At 41.6% G+C, this 23,861-nt stretch overlaps 1 protein-coding gene across 2 annotated transcripts in view; it reads right to left on the bottom strand.

Annotated features, from left to right (window-relative positions):
- The window catches only part of upf2 (UPF2 regulator of nonsense mediated mRNA decay), a 25,315-nt gene extending 9,293 nt beyond the window's left edge, over window positions 1-16,022 (bottom strand). The window contains exons 1-15 of one of the 2 annotated variants that reach the window (XM_026919018.3): window positions 15,876-16,022; window positions 11,312-11,689; window positions 10,418-11,197; window positions 10,175-10,335; window positions 8,583-8,774; window positions 8,331-8,486; window positions 7,975-8,078; window positions 7,529-7,614; window positions 6,246-6,354; window positions 6,004-6,117; window positions 5,784-5,900; window positions 5,183-5,368; window positions 4,834-5,037; window positions 3,288-3,563; window positions 2,878-3,061 (exon numbers count right to left, since the gene is read on the bottom strand). In XM_026919018.3, coding sequence (XP_026774819.1) covers window positions 2,878-3,061; window positions 3,288-3,563; window positions 4,834-5,037; window positions 5,183-5,368; window positions 5,784-5,900; window positions 6,004-6,117; window positions 6,246-6,354; window positions 7,529-7,614; window positions 7,975-8,078; window positions 8,331-8,486; window positions 8,583-8,774; window positions 10,175-10,335; window positions 10,418-11,197; window positions 11,312-11,685 — 3,043 coding nt within the window. In that variant the 5' untranslated portion in view covers window positions 11,686-11,689; window positions 15,876-16,022. The remainder of the gene's footprint in view (window positions 1-2,877; window positions 3,062-3,287; window positions 3,564-4,833; window positions 5,038-5,182; window positions 5,369-5,783; window positions 5,901-6,003; window positions 6,118-6,245; window positions 6,355-7,528; window positions 7,615-7,974; window positions 8,079-8,330; window positions 8,487-8,582; window positions 8,775-10,174; window positions 10,336-10,417; window positions 11,198-11,311; window positions 11,690-15,875) is intronic. The other variant, XM_026919016.3, reaches the window with a different exon arrangement.
- Between the last annotated feature and the right edge of the window lie 7,839 nt (window positions 16,023-23,861).

A 23,861-nucleotide genomic window follows, 5' to 3' on the forward strand; every position in this document is an offset into this window, starting at 1 on the left:
ACAAGCGGAGAATGCCCTACATGGAGAAGAAGGTTGGAAGCCAAGGTCAAGAAAGCCCAGGGGGATGTCAGTCAGCTAACAGAGGTACAGAAGGGTGTCATGAGGGACAGGTCCTGGATGGATAAGAAGCACAACAAGATGCCCATAGGTGAGGCTCTAGAGACTGCCAAACAAGGACTCTCAGCTCTGAAGCTCTGCAAGGCTGAAGAGATACACCAGAGAAGCAGAGGCCAAGAGAATAAATGGCCTGAGCTGATAACAACAGGCACTCACCCAGACTGGCTGGGTGAAGGATTCACACAAGGGTACAACACCTTCAAACTATGGCCCGATAACCTGCTTCTCCACAACATGGAAGCGCCACTCAGGCATCATAGCAGCTAAGTTGAGCAGTCACATGAGTCAGCACATGAGCAAAGCTCGGGAGGGCAGTGAAAACAACACCAGAGGGTCAAAGCACCAGCTACTGGTCGATAGAGCAACCGCCCAAGACTTTAAAGACTAGGCAGACCAACCTGAACACTGCCTGGATTGACTACAAGAAAACCTGACTCAATGCCCCACACAGGGATAATAGAATGCTTGGCACTGAACCTTCAACAAGTACACAATGCAGCTGTGGCAAACAACACTGGAAGCTAACTCTAAGACCTTCGCTGAAGTCACCATCAAGCACGGCATATACCAAGGTGATGCATTGTCCCCAGTGCTGTTCTGCATAGGCCTGAACCCCCTCGGCCAGATCATTGCAAAGAGGGGATACGGACACAGATTCAGAAGTGGAGTGACCATCAGCCACCTCCGATACATGGATGACATCAAGCTATACAGCAGAAGTGAATGAGACATTGACTCACTGATCTCACCAGGATCTACAGGGAGGACATCAGGATGTCATTCGGACTGGATAAGTGTGGCTGCATCGTGGCAAAGAGAGGGAACGTGATTAGGACTGAATGGGTGGAGTTACCAGAAGGTAGGATAGCAGATATACAGGGCAGCTACAAGTACCTTGGTATCCCACAGGTCAGTGGGAGCAATGATGAGGATGCAAGGAGATTAGCTACAGGTAAACACCTCCAGCGGGTATGGCAGGTGCTGAGAAGCCAGCTCAATGGTAGGAATAAGACCCGGGCCATCAATATGTATAACCTACCAGCCATCAGATACTGAGCTGCAATAGCAAGCAGGCCACAGGAGAAGATAGATGCCACTGATGTCAAGACATGAAAACTCCTCACAATGCATGGAGGGTTCCACCCAAAGACCAGCACCCTGAAACTCTATGAGCAGCGAAAAGAGGGAGGGCAAGGATTAGTGAGTGTCAGAACCACTATCTACAGAATGAAACAAGGAGCATCCATGAATACATCAGGAAGATGGCCCCTTGGGACGAACTGCTAAGAGAGTGCCTCAGGCAGCAGAAGACAGAGGGAGATGAAGAGGAAGAGAAAATATCTTGGAAGACAAAGCCCCTCCATGGGACGTATCATCGGCAGACAGAGGAAGTGGCTGACATCAAGAAACCTTAATGGTGGCTAGAAAAGGTCAGCCTGAAGGACAGCACAGAGTCTCTGATCATAGCAGCACAATAACAGGCCATAAGCACCAAATCCATAGAGGCAGGGGTCTGTCACAACCACAGGACCCAAGGTGCGGACTGTGTAAAAACGTCCCTGAAACAGTACAACAGGGTGTAAGATGCAAGCTGAGACAGCATACAAGAGGAGGCATAATCAAATGGCTGGGAGAGTGTGTAGAAACATCTGTGCCGAGTATGGGTTGGAAGTCCCCAAGTCCCAATGGGACATGGTACAGAAAGTGGTTGAGAACAGCAGAGTTAAGGTCCTGTGGGATTTCAAGTTCCAGACTGGCAAGCATCTGCATGCTAACCCACCAGACATAGTGGTGGTTGACAAGGAGCAGAAGATGTGATAGATTGTGATAGATGTGGCGTTCCCAGCTGACAGTAACATCAGTCAGAAGGAGCATGAGAAGATCGAGAAGTACCAGGGGCTGGCAGGAACAACTGGAACAGATGTGGAAGGTGGAGTCCCAAGTGGTCTCCCGAAACTGGGAGAGTGCCTCCAGCAGATTCCAGGTACAACATCTGAAATCTCTGTCCAGAAAAGTGCAGTCCTAGGAACAGCTAAGATACCGAGCAGAACCCTCAAACTCCCAGGCCTCTAGTAACCAAAGCTTGAGTAAGACACCCCCACCCCTCTGTGTAGGGGTGAGAGGGAATCATCTGTCTATATATGCAACAAGATAAGATGAAACAACAGTTATAAGCTTTTCTACCATGTTTTCAAGTCAAGCAGTACACTGGAACAAATTTTTGATAGGAATTAAAAGTCTGAGAAATCATTCGAGCCAATCATTTAGATTTGCCGCTTTAGTGGGTTGTGTCTAATTTGCATAAAGTTGAGAAAATCACACTGACGCTCTCCATTGTCGCTGTCACTGAAATCGTGGCTCTGTGTCGCACGCCGACTTAGAAAATGAACGATTGTCTGTTGCTTTGTTACTCGCTAGTGTGAACGCAGGGTTAAAAATTAGGGGGAGTCCAGGGGGAGGGGGTTACAAAACCCAAGCCACATTGTTGTGGAGTCGCATCCAGACATAAAAGGGATGAGAATCACTGGAGCAAGGAACGTAAAACAACATGAACAGGTAGATGGTTATAAATGAAAATGCATTTTAATCTGTAGCCTGAAAAAGGTAACAATCTTACACCATGAATAACCATTAAAACAAGACACCGTAACATCCCAGACACACACACACACACACACACACACACACAGACAGACAGACAGACAGACAGACACAGACACACACAGACACACACATGCAAAGTGATACACCAAAATTTACCCAGTTTGATGAGGACTTCTCTCTCGAGTTCAGTGACCTGATGGCAGGCTTCCTCCAGAGAGCAGCACAGGTGCATTTTGGGTCTCAGTAAATCCAACATGTCACTGATCATGTAGTCGATATCGATGGGAAACTGGTGATCTTTAGTCCACACCTCCAAACTCTTTTTCCACCAGATATATCTCTACACACACACACACACACACACACACACACAAAACACTGTTACAGGCTGGTACAACTGACTGACAGTAAATTACAATTCTTTTCTCATTTAGAGTCGAACAATCCCCTCAACGATCATAAACTCATGATGCACTGTGCCTAGATTCGTGTCAGACGTGGAACACATTTAAAGTCAGAAACAGCTCAGAAATTCACAATCAGCACATTAAGGAGGAAAAAACAACCTGGAAGTAGATGAGGAAGCAGTCCAGCTTCTTCTTGCTGGAGCCACGATCGAAGTACTGGCCGCAGGTGTCGAGCAGCGTGCACACCAAGCGGATGCGAAACAGGTGTTCAGGAGGATCCAGAGGACTGGGTGAGCCGTCCTGATTCACACCGAATGAGATGAAAGAGAAAAGCGTGCGGAAGATCACGGCCGACTCCACCATGCGGTAGTTGTACAGCTCGCCCAGGAACTTCGCACTGCTGATGCGCCGCTGGTTAAACTTCGGCTGGTTCACCTGAAAAAGGCAAACGTTCACGCTGTTCTGACACAATCCTGACAGCCGGGGCAACAAAATATTATAAAATGATATTGACACTAGAATATGTGAATAAATCTGACATCTCACATGAGGTGATATTATATTTTCATATCACAATAACGGTGAAGCCTTTTATCATGTAATATGTATCATGTAAGGAATACAACATGAAAATAATCCACACCGGGGTAATGTGATGCAGCACGATGAGAAGCGAAGTTACTGATATCACCCCAGTGTAGATTATTTTGAAGAACCGCACAGTCTGGAGTGTGTTATTCCACTTATACCACAGCGATGTGCCAATGATTACAATGTTTTAATTTATTCACGAACGACACGTTGCACATTTAACAGCTGATAAGATTTAATGTTGTGGATCATCCACGAGACAAATTAGCTCCTGTTCTCACCCACGCTATAGCCATGATAAACAGTCATTCCATCACCAGCATCTCCTTATCTCTCTCTCTCTCTCTCTCTAAAAATGCAGATTGTCATTTCACAGAGAAACCAGAAAGCATAAACTCCTCTGTCCTGCAGACTCCTTCCATAAACGTTCTCTACATCAACGATTCTATCTTGTACTTTGTTAAACAACATGTTTTTAAAATCTGTTTATTATTAGTCTCGGATTATGTGGCGAACCCACCGTACGAATCTCTTTGAATGAGCCGTTACTATGGAAACAATAACGTATTAAAAGCGAGTGTCGATCATGTTACAGCCAGAATTACAGTCCGTGCCGTGCTGGTATACACAAATAATGCTCACCTTCTGACCAATCGGATTGGAGAATTCAACCGTTCTGTGTTATGTATTTATATATTTCATGTTTAGTTAAGTCTAATCCTGGAATTTTACCTGCGTAGAAACATTGGAATAGAGGGTTGATAGTTATACAACCCTATAACGCTTTTTGTTTCCTGACTGCACTTTCAAAAACAAAGACTGGCACAATCAGGATCCAGTGAACATGCGGAAATGTTTCTAGTTCACACGGACTTGAGACATAACCAGAAAAACATCACAGTGAAAAACAGAAAAAGTAACAAGATATAAAATATAAAATATGGATGACAAGCATGTTGTTGACGGGTTTTCACAATGATTTCAACACTAACAGTATAAGTAAGAATATGATTTTGCTCATTTGCCATAAAAATTATTTTTGGTGGCTTGACATGTATTCTCTAGCATGTGACTAGCACAAATACACGTAATTACACGCACGCAATATACGCACCTCCATGCCAAGGCGTATATCCTCCAGTACTCCATCCACGACGTGTATACCGACGTCCTCCTGATATGCGACTAGCCCGGCCAGCAAGTTAGCCACACAGTGGATACTGTTGTACTTCACGTTCCAGATGTTCACCATGCAGCAGATCAGGTAGCTCTTCAAATCTGCGTCGTGCCAGGGCAATTTGCGCATCTGTCTTAAAACCTAAACACACACAATTCCAATATAAATGCACCCAATGGCACGGGAGTTGATGTGAATACTGACGCGTGGCTGTTTGAAAGGGCTGTGGCGTAGCATGCTGCGTGTGGTGTGAGAGAGAGACAGCAGGACAGACGAGGACGCACACCTTCTCAGTGGTAACCTTCGACAGGTCTTTGTAGAGCAGTTTGCGGATATACTCCTGCAGAGGAGGCCTCTTCTTGCGCACGGTTTTCTCCATGGGTGGAGGGTTGCAGTAGTAGTAGGCGTTCTCAACCATCGTCACGTAGCGAGCGTCCAGGTGCTGTGCCTGCTTTTTCCGCATCATTTGCTCCTATAGTTCAAAGTGAACCATTATGCACAAAGGGGGGGAAAAAAGGTTACAGTGTTAATTAGATAAGTTAAAAAAAAAGTGTGAAAGTTCTTTATTAGATTGTGCAGTAATGAAGCTTGTAACTGATGCGAGAGATTAATCATGGCGATTAATCTGACTGCAGGTTTTAGGGGCAGAAGACTTGAAAGAGGCAGGGATAAGAACGAGAGAGAGGGAGAAAGAGAGAGGTATTTGTGAGCTGTAGCACTTTTTTGCACTCTTACACACACACACACACACTTTAACAGCATTTATTGTAGCATGATAACAGTAGCATGATTATTTACTTGTATCGTAGTAATACTGTTACGAGCAAGAGAATGATAAACAAGAAAAAAAAAAAAAAAAAAACACGAGCGGCGGTGTGTGTACTCACCAGTAGGACGCTAGTACGCAAGTGCGAGTCAGGTGACCTAAAGAGGAAGCGTCCGCACGTCTCCAGTAAAGTGCAGGACATTTCGATATGGTGATGAGAGAAATCAGACAGCAGCATCTGCGAAACACAAGCGTGTTACACTAGAACAGTGGGGGAAGAAAAAAACAAAAAAACAATGGTTTTGTTTTGGTTTAAAATACACGGTTTTAAATGCTCTCACCTTCAGGCAATGCAGCGTGTCCGTTTTGGAAAACATTTTGAACTTGGCCAACTCGCCAATAAACCTCACCGTCTTATTCTTGGTCTCAATGTTAATTTGGTCCTTCTTTCTTACCTATGACAGAAAAAAAAAAAAATTCTACTTCAGGATCAGTATGAGGACTGCTTTAGCAGGGTTGGTGTGTAATGTGGGCTGTTGTGTGTGTGTGTGTGTGTGTGTGTAGCTAGGACGCAGATACACACATGGAATCGGAAGTCTCCTTTGAGCATGGAGCAGAGATCCTCCGCAACATCAGACATGCACGGGTGCAGAGTGGCCACCAACCGTGAATAGAAAGGCAACAGATCCAGTCTGATGGCAAAAGACGGGAAACTAATTTTAAAATCGTTACACGTTAGTACATTTAATCACAATAACGAATAGCCATTGCTAAGGTACGTGTGACTAAAGGAGATACAGACACTAGGACAATGTGCTTTAAAACTCTTTTGTGCTTTAAAACTCTTTTGCACAATTTCATTTACAGTATCTATGTAAAGTATCTATGTAAAGTCTTTGTATAGTTTTTGTAAAGTATGTATAGTCAACCAAATTGCTTCTCTTACACTTCCATGTTCATATTTATGTTTAACTTGTATGTAGCCCCGTGGTCCTGCGAGACACGACATTTCGTTCCACTATATGTCCACACATGTAGCAGAATGACAATAAAGCTCAACTTGAACTTGAACTTGAAAAATCCTGCTTTAGAAATCAAAGCCTGTTATTACTGTACTCCTGTTTTATGGTTCTTGTAATCACTGTAGGATGGAAATTAAATTTGAGAAAGTCCATGGAGATGAAAGAGGACACAAACACTGTTCTTTTCATTATAAAATATCCCACGTGATTCAATGGATGAGGGTGTCGCAGTTTGCGACCTCCGTCTCGGCGAATTTAAGCGTCACAGAAGTACGACGTCTTTAATCTACCATTTAAAATCTAAACACATCGGTGTGAAAACTGCTATGGCGAGACAATGAGCACTCCAGACTACGGACAGGTGACTACTGGACGACCAAAACCGTGCGTTAGATAGACAGACAACATTATTAAACAATTCGAGCCGAATATGAGAACAAAATGACGAGTCGAACGTCAGGTGTAGTCTTCCATTACACTTAAATTAATTAGCACAAGTACATGTGTTTAATTCTGTTATTTGCTGCCCTAATGAACATAAGTAACATGTTACTTCACAGCCAGTGCAGTTATAGATTATCTTCTACTACTGGAAACACCCGAGTGAAACACTGTTATGATATTGAGTTAAAAATGTATTTTTGTATGTATTTTTGAGTATTAATGTATGTATTTATTTCTTAAATGTTGTGTTCTGTGATTAGGAATAAATAAACCCGCTGGAGTTAAACACCGCTACAGTTTAGGGTTTAGACAGAACTTCTACAGCTCAGTAGGATGAAAAGAACAACAGCTCCATCTAGTGTTGATTTATGAGCGCAGTAGAATGAGAGACGAGGGCTACCTCTGCCTGGGAACGGTGAAGAGCGCACGGACCAGCTTCCTGCGGTTGGACTTCGTGTTCATATTCATACAGAAGTCCATCGCAGCCTGGAAGAAATCAGAGACAATGACTGATTTTGGCAGTTTTGTTTTTTTTTTTTATTTAAATGACACAAAATAAAACACTTTATATGAGAGTTTATATTCAGCACAAATGCAGCATGTTGAAATTTTAGCTATTTGCACACAAGGAAACTTTAATCATGCTCATATCAAACAAAGAAACAAAACTTTCTGCCATTGCTGTCTTCATAAAAACAGCCTGGCTTCTGTACTTCGAGCTAAATCATTATCAGCTCTCTGGTCTGACAGGTTGAGAAAGCATGCCTGATGTCATACAACCAGGCAGGTCTAACTGTGTTTATGAGAGCTGAGCTCAGTGCTCAGGTGTGTAAGGTATGCGTTCACCTTGTCGATCAGGTCTCTGTTGACACAGTTGGGAAGCTGCTGGATGAAAGCGTCGACGATGAGTTTGAGATGAGATCCAGTGCTGGCTTCTTCGTCCTCTTGTTCTTTATAAACACAAATTTCATTTCAATCTCAATCCTTAGTGACTCCAATACAATCACACAGCGTAATGACATTTATATATATTTATTTTTTTTTAAATGACCTTGTTCCTTACCGTGAGAATTGCACCAGTATTTAAGTAACTCTGATAAAGCTTAGCTGAAAGGATTGAGCTCATAACCACCACCATCACATCATCAACGACTAACTGTGGGCTGAAGTCTTGAGATTTTTGTGCATTTGTAGCTACCCACCTTGCTCATCGAGGAGTTTCTTGGCCAGTTCTTCATTCTCAGCCTCATCAGCAGCTTCTAGCTCTAGAGGGTCGTCTGTGATATCCAGAGCCTCGAGCTCCAGTTCTAGCTCCTCTGTGCAGCTCACGTCTTTCCCCTCACGTCCTTCTTTAGCTTCTGCAACAGAAATAATGACTCCATTATCATTGACGTAATAAAACTGTAACACAGTGCATCCCAGGTCTGAATGGGACACGGATCAGGATTCTGCACCTTTGCTCTCCTCCTTGTCTTTGTTCTGGCTCGTCTTTTCGTTGTCCTTGAACAGAATGGCAGGTACGAAAGCCTTCAGGTCCACCAGGTTTTCGTAAAAGTTCCTCGCATCCTCGTCCTCCCAGATCCCACCGTCCAGCTCGTAGTCTCCAGGTTTCCCTGGAGTGAAGATGTCGATACCTGGACCGTGTTCTGCCACACAAACACACATCCTCGTATAAAAGCAGTGTCACAACAACGCTCAACTAACTACACCGGCTCTAGTCGGGAACTTCAGGCATTTTCAGAATGACTGATTTCCTCATGAATGACTGAGCAAAGCGCCGGTACGCTGCCATTAAAGGATGAACTTCGACTGGAAACTGGTGAGTTTAGTGCTAAGAAGCCGACCTTAGGCAAGTCAGTCATCAGTCAACAGCATCGTATTCATGCACGGAGGTTTTAAATCGCTTGTTAAAATTTTTATTTCATCTTACACTATAGTAAGCCAAGCGTTTTCGTTTGTCCGTATATATATATATATATATATATATATATATATATATATATATATATATATATATATATATAAATATTTTTGGATTATAATTTTGAGTGACAGAGGTCATATTTAATGTAAAGAGATGTTTTTCTCTGTGACATTTTTTCTATTGTGTTGACAATACAATATGTTAAAATGATTCTGTGCTTTGATAAGACAAATATAAATAAAAAATAAATATCTTGTACACACTTGTACATTTGTTTCCCCCCCCAGCTCTCTCTCTCTCTCTCTTTGTTTCTCTAGAGGAAAATTTAAATGTGAGATTCTGAAATGAGATCTAAATTGAGCGGGATTGGGTCGAGTCGGGAAGAAAATCATTCTAAGCAGATAGCTGGTGTACACGGAGTGAATTTTAAGCTGGAGCGGGATTTTAAAAACAGTCCCGAGCAGACCTCTGCTGTGCCGTGCACTCGCATGGTAATCTACGGGTGATTTGCATTCATCAGCAAACACATGCAAATACGAAGAAAATTAGTGTTCGAGTTTTTTGTAAATCCGGTGGAAATTTTTAGCTCGGTTTGGTTTGCACAAACATGTACACACGACTTTACTAAAAGATTAATAAACGAAGCCCCATTGTTTTAATACAGTTCTAGCTCACCTCTCCTAACCAGCAGGGGGCGCACACACGCAGAGACCGTACCATACAGTCACGTGGTGGCTGTAAGGTGCAGTATTCGGCTATAAAATACCCTCTTCAATGGCTGTCTCTTTATTTATCTCCTCTTATGCACGTCAGACCTGTCTGAATATTTCACAGCTATCTGCTCTACATCTCCTATACAATTTGCTGAATTATTTTCTAGTCTCTTTAATGACAGTTTAGGTGCAACACAAAATTACGTTCTTCAGTATTATGGAATATTTTTGTGTAGATTTATGACATATAATCCCAGTTATATCCATTTCAGTTCCAGGCTGTAATGCTATAAAATGCGGAAAATTTCAAATTTTGCAATCCAGTGTAGATGTAAGGCATCCTAGATGTCAACGAACAGATTAGTGTGTGTGTGTGTGTGTGTGTGTGTGTGTGTGTATGTGTGTATACCTTCTTGGACAGTTTTATCCTGAGGCAGCTCAGGCATGTTCTCATCCAGTAGATCAGCCAGAGACTGAGTGTTAGCCAGCAGCTTCTGGTAGCACGTTGCAAACTCCTCATACTGCTTATGTCTATCCTCGCTCAGCTCTCCTTTCGAGTGAAGGATACGCCTGAGAGAAGACACAGAGACACGTTTTAAGGACACTTCCAGAAGATTAGCTTTGTCTGAGAAATCATTGAGCAGAGCCTAACCTGTTTTGTCTTTCGATGTTCTGCAGCTCTCTGTGATCTTTCTTCAGGTGCTTGGTGAGAGACGTGAAATACTCTCTGAGCAAGTTCTGGAAGGGCTGCTGCTTCTCGGCGTTGATGATCTCGCTGGGAGGAAAGACCAGGCTGAACTTCTCCGCCGCGCTCTTCACGCGGCGAGGCACCAACCCGGCGATGTCGTCTCCGCAGTGCTTGCAGAAGCTGATCACCACGGAGACGTGGGTGTGGCTTTCACGGTCCGCCCCGATGATGTTCTTCAGCTGCTCGTAGATCAGAGAGAGCCCTTCCTTATCGGTGAACAGGCCCACGATAGTGAGCTCGGCTATGAAGCGCAGGTCTGTGCGCAGCTTGCTCACGTTCGGAGCTTTCTCCTCCTTACGCGCCTCGAAGTGCCTCTTCCAGGCGGCTAGGAGCTGTGGAGCAAAGTCGGAGTAGCGCTGGTGGAAAAGTGAGCACAGGTGTACGGCGCAGCCCACATCCGAGATCTTCAGCTTGGCTTCCACCAGCGAGCTGACCGCCTCGCCGATGTACTTGCTGAGATTGAGCGAGTCGAAGTCGTGCGAGAGCGAACTGCGCTGCTGCTCCGTGAGCGTTCGAAGCTTCTTAACAAAGGCCGTGTTCTTCTTCAGGCTGGAATCCAGACGGCTGAAAAAGGCTTCTTCAGGGCGGCTCTCTTGCGCGTGCTGATTCTTCACACGCAGCTCCTTTCTGGTTTGGTGTCTCTCCCACGCCTCCTGGTGCAGCTGCTGAGCTTCCTCCTTCTCCCTAAAGAGAGGGAACAATCAACTTTTAATCTGCAACAACGACAGTTACTGAAGCAAAGAATTCTTCACCGTGTACAAATCTCAAAAATCAGAGACAACCAACAACAGATCTTACTTCAGCTGAGCTGCCTCCTCTTCTTTCTGTCGTTTAGCTTCCTCCTCCAGCAGCCTCTTTTCCTGTTCCTCCTGCTGCTTTCGCTCTTCTTCTTCCTTCCTCTTCTGCTCCTCTTCAGCCTTCTGCTTCTCCTCCTCCCTCTTTTTCCGCTCCTTCTCTTCTTTCCGCCTCTTCTCCTCTTCGATCCTGCGCTTCTTCTCGTCGGCAGACTTGCCGCCCTCTTTCTTTCCGCTCATTTTGCTCTCATCTCTGCCCTTGTCTCGGGAGAACGTCGCTCTTCTATCGCCGTCTCGGTCTTTCTCCCTCTCCTTGTTACCGAAGGTGCCGGTCTCTTTCTCATCCACATTTACTGATTTCTTGCGCTCAGCCGGCATTCTGCTGAAACATCAGAGATAGCTTTTATTTTGCTAACTGTGCTACAAACATCACCACACAGGTAATGGACCTAATTACATCTAGCTATCGGGCTAACTTAAACTGATCGTTCCATACTTTTTTAAATGCTACAAAGGTGGTAATCCTTTCAATACTCTAAGTTTCAAGCCTTTATTTAAATAAACTAGGAAACCACTTGTAAAGCTGGAGCATAAACACAGTGCTAGTGAATTTTTTGGAGCTTAATTTTTATATGGCCTCCTTTTAAACGAGCTTGATATTATATGCTATATGCAAATATTATATGCTAAAATTATAAAACTGACAAAAGAACAAGAAGAAAACTTATCAGGGAGACCACCAAGAGACCTAAGCAACATTAAAGGAGCTGCAGGAACATCTGGCGAGTACTGCATGTGACAACAATCTCTCATATTCTTCACATGTCTGGGCTGTGGGGTAGCGTGGCTAGACTGAAGCACTTTCTCACAAAAAAAAAACAAAAACATCCAAATTCAACTAAATCACCCCAAACCATGTGGCAAAATGTGGTACGGTCTGATGAGACCAAGACAGAACTTTTGGGCATAATTCTGAAAGATATGTCTGGCACAAAAACAAGACACTTATCACCCAAAGAACACCATACCCCTGGTGAAGCACGGTGGTGGCAGCATCATGCTGTGGGGCTGCTTCTCTTCATCTGCGACTGGGGTTCTGACATGATTTATCCTGGTTTCTTTTCTTTTTTTTTTTAAATCACAAAAAACTGACATTTTAACAGGGGTGTGTAGACGTTTTATATCCACTGTAGCTAATAAATTCCTTTTTTGGTTCATTAGCATAAAAAAACCTACATATAAAGAGTCTTATTTCGTAACAAACAAACACAAATTCACACTGGTATTAACCTACACAGTGCACAGAAAAGTCAGGAGCCGATGGGAGTTAAAATATTTATTATTTATTTACTTAAACTTATTTTTATATTTACTTTTTCCTTACAGGTGATAAATGGCATTAACGGTGGATGAAAAGGTGGAGATAGTGCTCCGTGGTCCTCTCACTGGTTCTGTGTGTGTGTGTGCGTGTGTGTGTCACACTATAATCCCCCAGCCCTGGCGTATCACCTTGTCCTTCACATTTTAGAGTCTTCTCTGCTCTAACACACCTGATTCAACTGTGTGTGTGTGTGTGTGTGTGTTTGTTTGTTTATGTGTGTGTGTGTGTGTGTGTGTGTGTGTGTGTGTGTGTGTGTGTGTGTGTGTGTGTAAGAGCAGCTTCTGCACCAACTCCTTACTAGCATCCATCATTTTACGACTACAGAAGGCAGGGAGCTAAGAAGCGATAAGACTGCTTACATTAAACGTGCATTAGGAAACATTAGTCCTTTTTTTCCAACATTTGAAAGATTTCACGCTCATGTTCACGAAGCTCCGCCCCCAGGACCTTACGCTGTGCTGTGCTCCTGGGGCCTTGCAAGTGGTAATGACGTCATTTCCCACCTCGCAATGTGTGAAGTGAGAAAAAACATGGAGCCTCTATGAAAGCGAGACTTTAGTTTGCTCTGTCAGAGAACGTAAAGCTCATAAACAGCGACTTTAACTGCACTTTTACAGTTACAGGCCTGAGCGGCTGCTGCTGCTGTTCCACTGCAGTGAACCTCAAACCTTCATGCAACATTATGGACTGAAACTGCAGCACAGCAACAACAGCGTTAGTAACAAGCTAACGTTAGTGATAACTCTAATGTTGATGATTTTATTCTCAAACCAGTGATTAATATGGTCAGTGTTACAGATTTAACCGAGTGCTGTATCTGTATATGAACTGCTCTAAAGCCAATCCTGCTATAAACTCAGTAAGACTAGAGAAGAGGGACTTTACGCTGTTCACAGTGAGAGCGGCCATGTTGATCTGACGTCACTCCGTAAACAGGGAAGGAGCTGGTAGTTGAGAAGACTGCTCCAAGCTGACGAGTTGAGATTTCAAGTTGAGGGACGTGTTTCTGTTTGTTTGGTTTGTTTTTTTTAAAACTGGTTGTAGGCGGGAAATTACAAGCTGTAACTTCACCTTGAATGTAGCAGTAAGGGGTGATCGCACTAAACTCTAAAATCTCTTCAGAGACCGCTGCGAATATGGGCGGCAACAGGATATGACATCACACGCCACATAGTGTGTGCAGCGACACCGTAGTCCAGCCAGCTTCTCTTCTGAGGTTGATTTTATATTCTTTTAAAGCTGTATTGTATAAAATGGGATGTTGCGACATCGCTATAATCAGCGCTTCCTCCATCTTGGATTATCTGAAGAGCTCACGCCATGACGTGTCGATCTTCTATCGGTCACACGCCTTCAAGTGATACGAATTCACAGGTCAGAGTTCACCAAACTTAAAGTTTGGAACGCAGAGAAATGCGAAACTTCTTCGCATGAGTTTGCATTTTCGGTTTTCAGCATTTGTACGCGTATGAATGGAAGTCAATGGAACGAAAAGTGTAGTGTGACTATGGAATTAAAATTGTGCCAAAAGTATTGAACGTTACTTTTCAAAAATATACAATGAGAAAGAAGAAAAACTCTCCGAAACCGAAAACGATGAACTCAGGGACAAAAATTTAACATCTTCAAAAATAAACAGCATTCTTTGTTAACAGTTTTCTAAGTTTCCTTTTCGCTAATCATGGTATATGAATACACTGTTTATATTCACCATTCTGGCACAAACCTCTCATGTGGGCGGGGCTTAACAGCGATTTCCTCTCATTGGTTAGTGAGATTTAGATTGACAGCTCGCTGACCTGGAAGTAGAGGCTTCAGAGGTGCCAATTTTGGAGAGCGTTCTGGATGCAGTTCTCTGTAAAGTTATAGTGTTTGTACTTTGTAGTGGAAATTACTTACTTACTTCCTTATTTACTTAGTTAGTATATTAGTTCGTAATTAATATTTCAGGTTTGGATAGTCTCATAGTCACGACTATTTACGACTATTTTTTTGAGATGAGCTCTCAGGAGTGTCGTCATCATCATCATCATCATCATCTTCCTCCTCAGCTGGACACTCGAGCTGTCGATCCAAATCTCACTAACCAATGAGAGGAAACCGCTGTTAAGCCCCGCCCACACGAGAGGTTTGTGCCAGAATGGTAGACGTAAACTTTGAAAGCGTAAATGAAAACTGAATACACATTCAGAAACCATGATTAGCGAAAAGGAAGTTTAGAAAACTGTTAACAAAGAACGCTGTTATTTTTGAAGATGTTAAATTCTTGCCACTGAGTTCATTATTTTCAGTTTCAGAGTGTTTTTCTCCTTTCTCACTGCATATTTTTGTTCATTTCTTGAAAATTTACGTTCAATACTTTGGGAACAAATTTAATTCCACGTCTAAATAGCTCCTTGATGTGGCCTATAAGTGTGTCTATAAAATGATTGACAGGAGAAGCATCCAAACACAAACAAGCTTCCGGACCGGAAGTCTGTTTTCCAAACGGGTTTTCTCAGCGACTTTATAAACTTTATAAAGCCACTGCTTAACCCATTGTTGTTGTTATTGTTTTAAATCATGTTCTGTATATATGGTCCAGGTTATTTGTACAAGTAAGGAATAAAATAAATAAAACGGACTGCACCTTTAAAATAAAAGTTCCCTCAGCTACACAGCTATAATAAATATATTTCACACAGAAGTGGGCTGCACTTTCAAAGTTTGTTTTCAGGAACAAATATCAGCCAGACATTCAGATAAGCTCACAATAAGACAGCAGATAAATGAACATTAGTGACCAAATATGTTAAACCTTTTTCCCTCCTTTAGTTATCTAAGACTAGCTGGTGAACTAGTAGGCGTGTTAGCTAGCACTGAGAAACTTCACGCGTCCATATTTCCCTCAAACATCCAAACACTCGTCAATAAGTCAGCTGGGGTTGAAGCTAGTGCTCACATGTCAGTGTCAGAGAGTGTGTGTGTGTGTGTGAGAGAGAGAGAGAGTGTGAGTGTGTGAGTGAGTGTTAGTTAGTGAGCGTTAACCAGCTCGGTTTAATTCCAGGCCGCCCGCAGAGGTTTGTATGTAAACACTGATCAAATCACCAGCAACACCGCCATCATCGCCACAACAAACACCGCCAAGCCACACAATCATCACGCCATGATGCATTCAGTTACTGCCGTTCATTACAAATCATCTTACCTTCAAAATAAGCCAAAAACAAACCCAGGAGATAAGGTAGTTTTAATGGGATGGTTTACTCCTTTCCCTTCCGCTAGCTTCCGTTGCTAGTTAGGACCCCAAAGTGCATCATGTTGAGCGCCTGAACAAAATTCAAAACAGAAAAAGTCCTCCTTTAAACCTGCACACTTCCGCATTTAAAAGATAGTATTAAAGTAGTAAACAGCAGGACAGCATTCCAAACAGCATACTGCAGGAAGGAAATAACGACAATTTATTTATTTAATTCTTTATTTGTTTAAAAAATTTGAACCAGAACAGTACAGCAGGAAGAAGCAGAACATGGCATGCTAATATGCTACACACACACACTGAGTAAAAGGTCAATAAAAGAGAAAAACAAGCACAAATAAATACAATAAAAATAAAATAGATATATTAATATAATATTAATATATATAAATATTAATATAATATTTCATCCTCATCATATATATCAGCTTTCTCCTATAAAGTCTGTCCTCGTGCAATCCTGACAGCACAGGGATTCATTTCTGAACAAGACACATAGCTGTTGTATCTCATTTTCAGCAAGCTGAAATTATAATTTTGCATTATTCCTTGTATATATGAGAAGCAAAATGTCTTGCTAGAGCTTAAAAAATAACCCCCATAAATAAACAAGATACGAACAAACATTAGTGTGGCAGAGAATAGCGTACATCAACAACACAACTGCACATGAGCTTATTACTTATTATCATTTAACCTCGTCATCAGCTAGAGCAGAGGATACGAAAGAAGTCAATCACTATAGGGACAAAAGTATGTGGACACCTGACCATCACACCCATATGTGGGTACAATTTCCCTTCACTGGAACTAAGAGGCCCTTTCCTGTTCCAGCATGACAATGCCCCTGTGCACAAAGCGAGCTCCATGAAGACATGGTGTGTGAAGGTTGGAGTGGAAGAACTCGAGTGTCCTGCACAGAGCCCTGACCTCAACCCCACTGAACACCTTTGGGATGAACTGGAACACTGACTGCACCCCATTTTGCAATGAATCACCCTCTGCAGGTGTGACGGTCAGGTGTCCACATACTTTTGGCCATATAGTGTCTGTCTAATCATTCTCTTCCACTTAAAATCAATCCTGACTGTAGCATAGGATTCATTTCTGAACAAGATATTCAGTTCAATTCAATCTTATTCTATTTGTATAGCGCTTTTAACAATGGACATTGTCACAAAGCAGCTTTACAGAAATATATAAATTCAGGATATAAATTTTAACCTTATGAATTAATCCCTTATGAGCGAGCCAGAGGTGATGGTGGTGAGGAAAAACTCCCTGAGATGATATGAAAAAGAAACCTTGAGAGGAACCAGACTCAAAAGGAAACCCATCCTCATTTTGGTGACACCAGATAGTGCGATTATAAATAATTCCCTTCTATAACTGTGTACTATATGGACAAATAGTGCAATTGTGTAACCATGAAAATTTATATACAATATACAAACAATATATCTATTGTTCCAAATTATTATGAAGCTTTTAGATGGAGAAACTGCTAGAGGTGGAAGATATGACCAAAATAATATATACTACGATACTTTAAGTCATTTCTATGATAGATGATATGTATCACAATAGGTAGGTTTGCTACCAAACTGTGACAGCAAAAAGTCAAGTTGCTGTTATAAAAAAACCTATAAAACTAAAAGAAACTGAAAATCTGAGATTAATTTTATTTTAATTTATTGTCTGTGAAAATAAATCACTGAACACTGAAAGGGTGTAAGACTAAAACTCTGTTTAAAAAAATGAACATTCTGTAATTTTAAAGATTCAGAACAAAATTCAGACATGAAACTTTGTGTGCTTCTAATCAGAATTTGTGATTATTTAAAAAAAGTTATAAAAAGGTATCACGATACTCACAATATCGATGTTATATTGCTATATTGCTCAGCCCTAGCTGTAACTGTAGTGAATGTAGAGCTAAATGGTTCTGTTCTCTCTTTATAAACGCGCTAGACAGCTAATTGTATGAAATAAAGGCTTTTATCCTACATAGTATAATATGTAATTTAATATCCTAGTTTAATATCCTCCATAATAAACTCCACTTGACTTGACTTGACTAGGTCCATTAGGGAGCCATTTATTTTCTGTCAAGATAAGATTTGAATCATTTTTTACTCACTGAACCCGCCCCATTTCCACCCATCCCACTCCCAAAACTTACGGTGGTTCACTTAGAGTTAGCATGCTAACTAAAATGACCATTAGCAAGGCCTGTCATAAATTTCAAATTTAGATCTTGAATTTATATATTTCTGCAAATCTACTTTGTGACAATGTCCATTATTAAAAGTGCTGTAGAAATAAAATAAAATTGAATTGAAGCACACTCAGCCATTCAACTGCTTTGAAGCCGAGTTACAGCTCTATAAACGTGCAATTTTTCCTCTTAATGATTTATGCGGATGTGAAAGTGGCGTCGGAGGCGTGTCTATAAAATGACTAACAAGAGACCAATCTGAATACAAACTTTCTGGACCTGAAGGCAGGTTTCCAAACTGTTGGGTTTTTCACCTATGTAATACACTTGTTCTAAGACAATGGCTTAAACTATTTTTTAAAAATAATTTCTACATAATTTTCCATAATATTTGTTCTAGTAAGTAGTAATGAAAAATTTCGACTACTGCACCTTTACGATTTTTAACCATGGGTCTATGACTAAGCAGAGGACAGTTTCCTGCAGAACTAGTGGACAATTCGGGTGTGTTTTTCTTGGTGTTTCGTGTTGAATACAAATAGCAAAGTCTGATGTCTGTGACTCCAAGTGAGTAGCCTATAAAAAGGAACCGCTATATCATATTCATCCTCCGGCCATTTTCATCAACCTGAGTGATCAAGGTGTCCTGGTTGTCCTCCACCTCCTTCTACTTTTTATATTGCAGAAACTTCCTAACTCTTCCTGATTCTACTTTCGTGATCTTATCTTCTGATAGGAAAAGAGGAAAACAGAAGCATCGTCGCTTGTCAGAGTCCCTTAGAAATGTTTTCCCTTAAGAAGAACCCCAGTGGTGTCTATGTTTCTGGTTTATTTTCGAACCATTAGCTGTTTCATTATTGTGAAGCCGCATTTATCTAACCGACGTTGGAGAGACCAAAGAGGTGATTTTGCCTTCCTGTTTGAACAAGCTGTCTATTTATGTTTGGAATTGCTGTAAGAAAGAAGCATTTCCTGAAAGCATCTCACATAATACAATGCCTGAACTTCAGAACTGAAATGTCAGAACTACAGTCTGCATTGTGTGTATGAGACCAGAGTCAAACTTTTTTATCAGTGTGTTTGATGACATGAATCTGATACCTGCTGTAAAATATGGAGGTGGATTCATTGATGTTTCTGCTAAGCATCAGGATATTTCAGCCCTAAAACCTGGCTGTCTTTGTGAGGAGGTTCAGACTTGGCTATAGATAGAGCTTTCAATAAGATGTCGAGATGTAAACATACAGACATGATGTATTTGGAAGACACAAAAATATTGCAATGAGCATTTCAGTCTCCAGATTTGAACTCCACTGAACTCCTGTGGTCTGAATTAAAGAAGGAAGTCCATATGCGCAAAGCTAAGAAAGGAAAAAGTGCAAGACAAAAATTCCTATTACTAAAAGTAACCCTTGTCAGAGGTTCAGCACGTGTTGGGTTTTATTAAAAACATTCTACACATGAGTCAAGTGTCAAGTCAAGTGGCTTTTATTGTCATTTCAACCATATACAGCTGGTACAGGACATCTGAGAAGATCATCAGAGTCTCTCTTCCCTCCGTCACAGACATTTACACCACACGCTGCATCTGCAAAGCCGTCAGCATTGTGGATGACCACACACACCCCTCACACAAAAGGTACTGAAACATTCAGGGCCTCAAGGCCAGACTGTGTAACAGTTTCTTCCCCCAAGCCATCAGACTCCTCAATACCCAGAGACTGGACTGACACCAACCCACCCACCCACACACACACACACACACACACACACACACACACTCATACTCAATTGAACACCGTTCCACTACCTCTGCAATTTCTGCACATTTCTTTCTTAAATTGCTGCAAAAACACCATAAACAAAATACTGAAGTGACCGCCTGTATTTTTGCTGCTAACTAGTATATGTTTACATTTACAGCATTTATTATTATATTGTAATATCTCTTTGCACGTTATTCCACACAAGAACTGTGTACTGGTCGGCGCTGCACTGTCCTTTACTGTGCCTATTGTCCTGTTTAGTAATTGTCGTATTGTCTTGCGCTGTTGCACATGTTTACACACGTACACACATTTATGTAGTATCTGTGTATCTCTGTGTAGTCTTATTTAGTTGTGTGTAGTCTCATGTAGCACTGTATTGTTTAAGTAGCACCATGGTCCTGGAGGAACGTTGTTTCGTTTCACTGTGGGGGTTTCTGTTGTGAGTCAAACAAACACAAGGCCCCCATTTTGTACAGCCTGCTATCGAGCTACAGGTTAATGCCACAGTGTGCCACCTCGGTACCCTGACACAAATTCATGCACCTATTGTCCAATCAGGGAGGAGCATGTCCATATCTAATTTACGTTATGGTAGAGATAGAAAATGAGCTTGCAAGAAATGGCACTGGCACTACTTCAAAAGGGCACTGCTGCAGTGAGTGCACCTCAAATGTAACAGGAACCTTTTCTAAATGATTTACGTGTTGTGTAGAGTGAGCGCACTTTGTATTCCCAGTCAGCTCCTGGTTTCTCACGCTGCAGCTGAGCTCGCTTTATATAATTGGGGAATTTATACGGAGGCCAATAGAAGGCATCCTCTCCAGCCATCCTCATACTGCTTATCACTTCCACCTCTCCCCGTCCCAGGAAATCCACGACATTGGAAAAAGGGCGAGTTCATCTTATGTAATGAAGGAAAGATAAAGCATTGTTAATTAGAATGATTTTTTTTTAATGTTGTACATTTAAAAAGACAAACAATTAAAAGTAGAATAACTTCTGATAAATACTAGCTTGAGTTTTAAACCAGCTTAGATTGGCATCTTGTCTGGATAGATGAGTCAAGTCATTGAGATTTATCTGAGTAGATGGTTTGTAGATGGTTAAAGGCCCAGTGTGTAGGATTTAGGGGGATTTATCGGCAGAAATGGAATATCATATTCATAATTATGTTTTCATTAATGTATAATCACCTGAAAATAAGAATCATTGTGTTTTTGTTACCTTAAAATGAGCCCTTTATATCTACAGAGGGAGTGGGTTTTCTTCCACGGAGTCCGGCATGTTGCACTGCCATGTTTCTACAGAAGCTCAGAACAGACAACCCAACACTGGCTCTGAAAAGGGCCTTTGGCATTTTTTGTGTTTTTAGCTGCCACTGTAGGTTCTCTTACACGATCGGAAGGGGAGGCTGAGGCGAGGGAGAGTCAGTGGCAATCTGCAACCTCACCGCTAGATGCCACTAAATCCTACACACTGGTCCTTTAAGTCAGAAATAGGGAGGACATTCAGGACTTAGCTGAGTGTTTCTAAAACAATATAATGTAGAATTAATCCATTTAAATATTTATTCCATATTTATATACAATCTGTGTACGTTGCAGTCATTTCTGTTTCTCAGTCTATTTAATCATTTTATCTTGTTATTTATTTTTCACAAAATCAGGTGAGGTCCAACATACAGTACAACTGAAAACTGAATCACGTAAATAGCTGCTGCTGAAAAAAAGAAAGAAGCAAAATGCTACTTAAACTTAACTTTGTGTGTAAAAGTGGTCGAGTGAAGTGGTTCTGTGTACAGTGGGGCCAGATCCAAAAACCATCTCAGCAGAATGAAAGTTTCCTCTGTGGTGGTGTCATACAAGATGTTCTCAACCAAGCCACTAATCATCATGCAGTTATCTCCCGTCTTACATTTTATTACAGCATTTTCAAGCGTGGCCCTCTTGTATTGTGTGGCTGAAGCAACATCTGGCACTGTTGGTCCATTTGAGTGCTTTCCAGCAAGTTTAAGTTTATCTGGGTGATAAGTTGATTTCTTCTGTGTGGACTGCCTCTCTCAACATTTGTTATTTGCTGGAGAATGTGTTCTGACTTTCTCTTAAGGTGGTCCAGGAAGTTTTCGAAAAGAAATGCAGACACACGATCTAATGGACCAAACCTTCTCACATCATCTGCCACATGACACAGACCGTGACCATTGTACACCATCTCCTCAATTTACATAATCGCAGTAATGGCCACACAGGGTAGGAGAAAACATCAAATAGATACTGATAGACAATGTAAGGAAGTTAAGATAAAGTGGATTTGGGGGGACTCTTTTCAGTACCAGTGGACCAGTGTACAGAAGAAACTGCCTAAACTCAGTAGCTTTCCAGCGGTCTAATTCTGAGAGCGATCTCGGCCTTCCTGCAAACATCCCTGAAAGTTTTTCTGAGATGGCACTGATCTTAAGGGAGCCCAGTCGATATCTTAGGTCCCCTTTGGTCCAAAATGTGAGCATCTTCCTTGTAACACCAAGGCACCAAACTTAATGTGCTGAGGTTTGAGTGACCTCTGTGATGATCTTCATCAAGCAGCTCTGCAAATCATCTGACTCATCTGTTCTCCGGGTAGCACATGTTTCAGGAAAAGTCATTTTTCCCCCACATCGGATCCCTCCTGAATGCAACAATCACATCCACTATAGCCTCCATGCCATTTTGTTTGTTGTATGAATGCCTGTGCTGGAGCATCACAAATGAAGCAATCCAGGGACAAATGAAACTTCTTCTCAGCTACAGTGAGAGGTTCCAGAGCGGAAACCTCTTCAACAAAGTCATGCAGGTATTGATTGGGATCGCGTGGTTTGCTGTTGCCACAAAAGACACCTATCACACATGGATCCCTTTCAAAAGGGAATTTACCCAAACTTGGCCAAAGTTGTTTTGGAGAACTTTTGAATAATGGCAGTCCATCTACGTTCACCTGCAACGTGACTGTATCAGTTTGTGACAGCAGTCCTTCTTTGTTGTGGAGCAAAATCTTCCCCCTGTCCAGTTTCGGCGAGAATCTTCCTGCTGAAACTTGTTTATTGTTTGTGTGTGTGCGCTAGTGATGGGTCGTTCATGAACAATTCGTTCATTTTGAATCTTTTATATGACTCGGGAATAACGAGTCATATTTATACCCTAGAGTATACAACAGAGCAACAACAGAGTTGCTGCACTGTAAAACATGATAGCCTCATTAAGTTATGTGAACTTACTTCTTCTCTTTAACTCCGATTGTCATAACAAGTTTTGGATATTGATCTCAAGTTTATAAGTTTTCTGTATTCATTCTCTAGCTCGCTCTATCACAACCGCTATCTCTCTCTCTCTCTCTCTCTCTCTCTCTCTCTTTACCAAAGCTGCTCTCGTTCTCTGTCTGGCACCAAAAAAACAAACAAAAAACAAACAAACAAAAAAACAAGTGGACAGTAAAGATGAAGATAAAAATGAAAATAGTTATGCTTTTGTCTGAAGCAGCCTCAGCACCCTGCACTACTTATTTTCTTAGTTTTCAGGCGAGAAAAATGTTGTCCCCTTTATGGGCCCTCACCAGTTTTCATCCCTGCATTAAATATTGTAAAGTGTGTTTGACAATGATGTTATTTCAACTTCTAGTACTATTCAAAATGGGGCTGCAAGCAAGGATTAATTTTGTTTTCATTTAATCTGGAGGTTATTGAATAGTTTGTTCTTTAAAAAGTCAGAAAATAGCTCAATCTCAATCGCGGCTTTCTGAAGCCCAAGGTGACACCCTCACATTTCTTATCACCAAGCCCAAAGAGATGAAGTTCACCGTCACATTGAACAAAACAATGTAGCAAATTTTCTTAATTTGGAAGCTCAAACAAGGGAATGTGTGACATTTTTTTTTCTTGAAAATGACTCAATTATTAATATAGTAGCATTTATTGTC

Source organism: Pangasianodon hypophthalmus, chromosome 9 (assembly GCF_027358585.1).
Source record: "Pangasianodon hypophthalmus isolate fPanHyp1 chromosome 9, fPanHyp1.pri, whole genome shotgun sequence".
NCBI classification, from domain to species: domain Eukaryota; kingdom Metazoa; phylum Chordata; class Actinopteri; order Siluriformes; family Pangasiidae; genus Pangasianodon; species Pangasianodon hypophthalmus.